This window comes from Musca vetustissima, unplaced genomic scaffold, assembly GCF_032173495.1.
Source record: "Musca vetustissima isolate MV318-11 ecotype Yass unplaced genomic scaffold, APGP_CSIRO_Mvet_v1 utg463543, whole genome shotgun sequence".
Lineage (NCBI taxonomy): Eukaryota > Metazoa > Arthropoda > Insecta > Diptera > Muscidae > Musca > Musca vetustissima.
Window position 1 is genome coordinate 6,709 of NW_026872674.1, and position 7,208 is coordinate 13,916.

The window sequence follows — 7,208 nt, forward strand, 5'->3', positions numbered from 1 at the left end:
ACGATTTCACATTACTTTTAACCTAAAACGCATAAAATTTCCTACAATAGTTTTAAACATTTCTAAATTTCTTTTGAATTTTACATCTGAATAGATTTCAATTGGCCTTCGATCATCACAAAACATTTATTTTGTGATTTTTTAGCTGTGGGAGTTTTGATGATTTTATTGATTCTAGTTCTCTTTATATCGAATTCAGATGCAGTAAAATTTTTCTCATTTTACTGTTGTCTATCTTCATATCGATCATTTTTTTGTGGGGATTGAAATTTGAAATTACTGCATTTTCTTTTCCTCATGAGCCTTTTTAACAATGGCCAATTTGGAGTGAGGTGATGCTGGTGACAGAGTACGATAGGGTGCCTCCTTTGTGCCATGCAATACCAGAGACCAATCGATTAACCAGCCGGAACGGGGTTGATTTGAATTGAATCGGGCCTAGAAAATAAAAACAAATATTTTTAATTGAAATTAAATAATATTTGTAATAATACAAACCTCCAACTTCCATGTACCATGAGGATATTCACCCCATGAATGGGTTGTCATGAAAGGCCATTTTGTGAAACCATCACGATGATCATCATCATTGGCGCGTCGAGATAGAATCATTGATCTGAAACAAAAAAAAATAATTTTATTTGAATATCCGTTTATAAATGAAGAAAAAAAAACAATTTTGTATTTGGCCCAAAAAAGCGTTTTCATAGCGACAAATCGATATATAAACGAACGACCAGAAACTCTTGCTACGCGAGTTGAAGACTGGGAATCTTAAAAAGTCGTGTAGAAGACCAGGGACGGTTTACAGACAAGTCGAAGGGCAGTATGTCTTTATGTCGATTAGCTGATGGGCCAGTATTCTCTCATTGACACGTTAAGGAGCATAGCCATGTTGAAGGGCAGAAAGAGCTAAGTCAGGAAGCCTTACATAGACGAGCTAAAGGACAGAGAGTTTTTAAAGACGAGCTGAAGGTTATGCAGACCTTCATTGTCGAGCTGAAGCCCAGGGAGCCTTTATAGACGTGTTGAACCCCAAGAGATCTTTATAGACCAGCGCTGACCAGAAAATCTTTATAGACGAACTATAGCCCAGGGAGTCTTTATAAACGAGTTGATGTCCAGGGAGTCCTTCTGAATGCATCTTTTTATACCCTTCACCAATTGAAGCCTAACAGGCAAAGTGAATGCTCCCATATATATATTTAACCGATTTAATGTAAACAGTCCCTATATAACTTTCGATTTGCACGAAATTTAGTACAGCCTAATCATTTAGGTCTAGAATGATGTCTGCCAAGTTTCGTGAAAATCGGTCCAGATTTAGATATAGCTCCCATGTATAGTTTCGTCCGATTTCATGTAAATGGTGCACCAAAGTCCCTATATATCTTTCGATTTGCACGAAATTTGGCATAACGTACTGAATTAAGCCTAGAGTGATGTCTGCCAAGTTTCGTGAAAATCGGTCCAGATTTAGATATAGCTCCCATATATAGTTTCGTCCGATTTCATGTAAATGGTGCCCCAAAGTCTCTATATATCTTTCGATTTGCACGAAATTTGGCATAACGTACTGAATTGAGTCTAGAATGGTGTCTGCCCAGTTTCAAGAAAATCGGTCCAGATTTAGATATAGCTCCCATATATAGTTTCGTCCGATTTCATGTAAATGGTGCCCCAAAGTCCCTATATATCCTTCGATTTGCACGAAATTTGGCATAACGTACTTAATTGGGCCTAGAATGATGTCTGCCAAGTTTCATGAAAATCGGTCCCGATTTAGATATAGCTCACATATATAGTTTCGTCCGATTTAATGTAAATGGGGCCCCAAAGTCCCTATATATCTTTCGATTAGCACGAAATTTGGTACAGCCTAATCATTTAGGTCCAGAATGATGTCTGCCAAGCTCCGTGAAAATCGGTCAAGATTTAGATATAGCTACCATATATAGTTTCGTCCGATTTCATGTAAATTGTGACCAAAATCCATATATATCTTTCGATTTGCACGAAATTTGGCATAACGTACTGAATTGAGCCTAGAGTTATGTCTGCCAAGTTTCGTGAAAATCAGTCCAGATTTAGATATAGCTCCCATATATAGTTTCGTCCGATTTCATGTAAATTGTGCACCAACATCCATATATATCTTTCGATTTGCCCGAAATTTTGCACAACGTACTGAATTGAGCCTAGAGTGATGTCTGCCAAGTTTCGATAAAATCGGTCCATATTTCTATATAGCTCCCACATATAGTTTCGTCCGATTTCATGTAAATGGTTCACCAAAGTCGCTATATATCTTTCGATTTGCACGAAATTTGGCATAACGTACTGAATTGAGCCTAGAGTGATGTCTGCCTTGTTTCGTGAAAATCGGTCCAGATTTAGATATAGCTCCATTTTATTATAGATTGATTTTATGTAATTGACGCACCAAGGAACCAATAGGAACAAAACGTTCTAAAGTTAGTATAACCTAACCTGTGACAAGTTTGTTTGAAATCGCTTAATATGTGGATATAGCTTACATATATTTTTTCGCCCGATATCAAGCAAATTGGGCATCATACTCCTCATGTTAGTCAGATTGACATCAAATTTTGCACAACGTACAAAATTGAGCATAGAATTACGTAGTTGCGTTTTCTAGAAGTACAGACATAGTCAACCGGATGACCTATTTATATTTGTTTGAAGTCGATTTACACACTTTATGGACAAATCTAGGTAGATTCACATTTAGATAAATATCACATATTTTATTTCATCCAATTTCATGTTAATAGTCCTGTTTAATGTACCCATAGTGGTGAAGGGTATCCTAGAGTCGGCCTCGTCCGACTTTACTACTTTCCTTACTGGTTCTTTATATACGAGTTGAAGCCCAGGTAGTATTTGTAGGCGAGTTGAAGTTAAGAGGTCTTTATAGACGAACTACAGCTCAGAGAGTATTTATATATAATCCCAGGCAGTCCTTATGAATGAATTGAAGCCCAATGAGTCTTTCATCTTCTCTATAGACGAGTCGGCGCCCAGGGCTTACTTATAAACGAGTTGAAGCCCAGAGAGTCTTTATTGATGAGTTTAAGTCCATGGAATCTTTATTGATGAGCTGAATGCCACGAAGACTTTATAGACAAGCTGAAGGCCAGTGTGACTTTATAGACAAGCTGAAGGCCAGGTAGATTTTATAGATAAGCTGAAAGCCAGGGAGTTCTTATAGACGAATTGAAGCCAGGGAATCTTCATAGACGAAGTGAAGTCCGAAGAGTCTTTATAGTGCAGTTGAAGACACGGGAGCCCTTATGAATGAATTAAGGCCCAGTGAGTCTTTCATATTGTTCTTGATAGACGAGTCTTTATAGACAAGCTTAAGCACAGGTAAGGGGTATTTTAGAATACCCAGAGATACTGAAGGCCAGAGAGTTTTTCTAGATGAGCTAAAGGCCAGGGAGTCTTGGATCTTTAAAGAATAGTTTTTGAAGGTTTTTGGGCTTAAAAGCGAGAGTTTTTTAAGAATATTTTTGGTAGAATATTCTGGCCTATAAACGTGGATTTGTATACCCTTCACCACACTGTGGTACAGGGTATTATGTCTTTGTGCATATGTTTGTAACAGGCAAAAGGAATCGAGATAGACCCACGGTTCCTTTTGAGAATATGCATAGAATCACTTTCCGAGTCGATTGACGCATGTCCGTCCATGTATTTTTGTTAACAAAGTATAGGATTTGGATGAAATTTGGCACAGTTCACTTATTCGGCACAAGGACGAACCCTATTGAAATTGGAGAAAATCGGTTAAGATTTAGATATAGCTCCCATATATATTTTCGCCCGATTTAATGTAAATAGTGTACCAATGTCCCTATATATCCTTCGATTTGCACGAAATTTGGCATTGCGTACTGGATTGAGTCTAGAATAATGTGCGTAAAATTTCTTGATAATCGGTACAGATTTAGATATAGCTCCCATATATAGTTTCGCCCGATTTTAGGTAAATGGTTCACCAAAGTCCCTGAAAATCATTCGATTTGCACGAATTTTGGCATCGTATCGTGCAAATCGGTTCAGATTTAGGTATAGCTCTCATATATTGTTTCGCCCGATTTTAGGCAAATGGTATGCCAAAGTCCCTATATATCTTCCGATTTGTACGAAATTTGGCATAGCGTACTGAATTGATTCTAGAGTGATGTGTGTAAAAGTTCTTGAAACTCGGTTCAGATTTGGATATAGATCCCATCAGGGACGTACGCAGGGGGCGGCCCGGGGGGCCCGGGCCCCCCCCCCCCCGAAATGAATATTTTTCACAGTAAATTTATGTTTGCAACATCGAATTTTTCCATTTTGCACTACCGGGCCCCCCCGAAATGAAATCCTGTGTACGTTGCTGGATCCCATATATATTTTCGACCGATTTAATGTAAATGGTTCCTTTGATTTCCATGAAATTTGGCATAGCGTAATGAATTGAGTTTTGAATGATGTGTGTAATATTTCGTGAAAATCGGTTCCGATTTAGATATAGCTCTCACATATATGTTCGTCCGATTTTAAGTAGGATCCAAAATATGGCCATTATGAACAAAACCCTCTGAAATTAGTACAATCTAACCTGTGACAAGTTTCGTTGAAATCAGTTGTAACAAACGAATGGCATGTTTATGGATTAATCTAAGTCGGTTCACATTTAGATAAAGGTCACATATGTTAATGGCCCTTCTGTTAGGATGCATTCGTTTAATATACCCATAATGCTGAAGGGTATCATATAGTCGGCCCCGTCCGACTTTACAACTTTCCTTACTGGTTAAATAATATGTTTGAAGCATTTTCGGTCTTATAAGTGTCGATTTCTAAAGAATATTTTTTGAAGGATTTTTGGTCTAGGAATTTTGAAAGAAAACATTTTGAAAGATTGTCGGCCTTATTTGGTTTTTTAAAGAAACAAAATTTTTTATAAAACATGTTGTAGTTATTTCATACCTTGTACCCATTGGGGATGTTAAGAACAGTTCCAAATCTCCTCTGCGTGATGCATTTGCCGAAATCACAGCCTGGACATGTTCTAAATAGTTTACCTCAGTATCTGTGCCCTTGCAGGCATCCGTTTTGATTTCCAAGAATAAAGAACGGCCAGAATAGATGGGACTAAAAATAAAAACAAAAAATTTAGAATCAACCATTAAATATTTAATCAAAAATCAATTCCTTACTGTGTTTCCGAAATTTCTCCGGCTTCACAATGATATCGTGGCGGTACGGTATGCCATTGTTTGGCCAGTGTGACCATGCCACCAGCATCTAAGACACCAAAGCCAAACAAATGATTAAACTCCAAGCCAACACCATTCATTGTCCAATGGAAACGATTTTTGGCATCGAACAGAGAATTCCGCTTCGAAGTGAGAACTGTCAAATGTTGAATATCACGCCATGTCAATTCGGGGCTAAATGAAAAAAAATTAAACAAAAATACAAATTTTAAATTAGTTTTGAAATTTAATGTTATGCCACCTTTAAAACTGTAAACAGAACGAACGACGTCATTCTTTGCGAATCCAATTTAAGTGCGCGTCCATATGTAGTGCTGTTTCCTTATCAACCAACACAACACACACACATGATTTACTTACTTTGCCTCCAAGGCCAATGCAAATACGCCAGCTGCTTCCGGTGCTGCCGCACTTGTGCCCGAATGTGTTGTAGTACACTTGCCGTATAAATCTGTTGTTGCCACACCAGTATTGGGATCTTTGGCACCATTACTAAATGTACTGGCCAATGTTGAACTGCAGCTTTCATCGTAATGAGCATTTTGACCATCGTTTATGGCGCTATTAATGGAAATTGTCCACATGGAAGCGGCATAGCCATCACAATTGCAATCATCCTCTTCGCCACCATCACCCGATGCCCAGACATAAATGTTGCCCAAACCATTGCGGCCCTACGGGAAATAAATGAATATAAGGGTGTTTGTGTGAGTGAGTGTGGGTTATTACATTTTGGTTACAATTGAATGATTTCCCCTCAACAAGTGAGAGGGAGGAAGTCTATGAGAATGTGTGTCCAATCTCAAATACTTATTCTTAGGTGTCTTTGGGTTTTTTCAGCCCATTATACCCACCTCATTAACACCCTGTACAATTGCACGCATTGTAGCATTACGAGGTCCATCCACTGTTTTGCCATCATCTGTTGGACCCCATGAAGCACTGTAAATGTGAATTTTATGTGGTTCATGGCCCATTGAATTCGCTTCAATCAAATCTGTCATATAAGGTTGATCCAACATGCGAATGCCTTTAAGAGTAAAGAAGAGAGGGAGTGGGGAATTAAATGTTATAGCTATATAAATGGTTTACCATATTTCCTTACGTATATTTTATTATCTACAATTATTTGTAATCTGACATAACGTCATTCAATTGACAATCCACAGGTTTAATATTTATCTGTGTGGTAGATAACACACACACACATGTATGTATTGCTATTTATTGACATTGCACAAGATATCTCATCAATTTATGGCAAATAATAAAAATCACTTTGCCCATGTTAACACATTTATGGCCATTTTGGTGTAGGTGTATTTGTTTTAATATATCATCGTGAATTGCATAATAGTCCTACTTCGTAGTTTTACGTATTCTTGTAAATATTAAAAGGATATATGTAGATGATATTACAAAAAATATAAAATTCTGGAAAATTCATAAGATACAATATAAAAACTTCAACCACAGTAGAGAGAGATTCTTCCACCCCTATTAATAGAAAGTCAGAGGGTCTTCACAGAAGATGTGAAGGCAAGGGAGTCTTTTTAGACGAACTGAAGACCAGGGAGTTGTTTATAGTTAACTTACAGGGATTATTTTACAGACTAGCTGAAGGAAATGTTTTATAGACCATAGTCTTTTATATACGATCTGAAGGCCAGGGAGACTTTGGAGACAAAGTGATGAACAGAGAGTCTTAATAACCAAGCTGAAGGCCAGGAGTATTGATAGTCGGGCTGAAGGACATGTAGGCTTTATAGAAGAACTGAAGGATAAGGGTTATTTTATATTCTCATAGATGCGATTCGTTTCTTTATACCAGCTAAATGACAGAGAGTCTTTCATAGGCGATCTAGGGCAGGCAGTAAGCAAGACCCAACCGAACCAGTAGACGACAAAACATAACAA

The 7,208-nt window shown here is 37.7% G+C and overlaps 1 protein-coding gene across 1 annotated transcript; it reads right to left on the reverse strand.

Moving 5' to 3' along the window:
• Positions 1-268: 268 nt before the first annotated feature.
• Positions 269-6,321, reverse strand: LOC133337681 (neuroendocrine convertase 2-like; the record flags this gene model as incomplete). The annotated part of the gene is made up of 6 exons (XM_061545890.1): positions 269-438; positions 499-616; positions 5,002-5,166; positions 5,232-5,465; positions 5,652-5,965; positions 6,146-6,321. Coding segments are annotated over 6 exons (1,169 nt in total), but the record flags the coding sequence as incomplete, so codon positions are not given.
• Between the last annotated feature and the right edge of the window lie 887 nt (positions 6,322-7,208).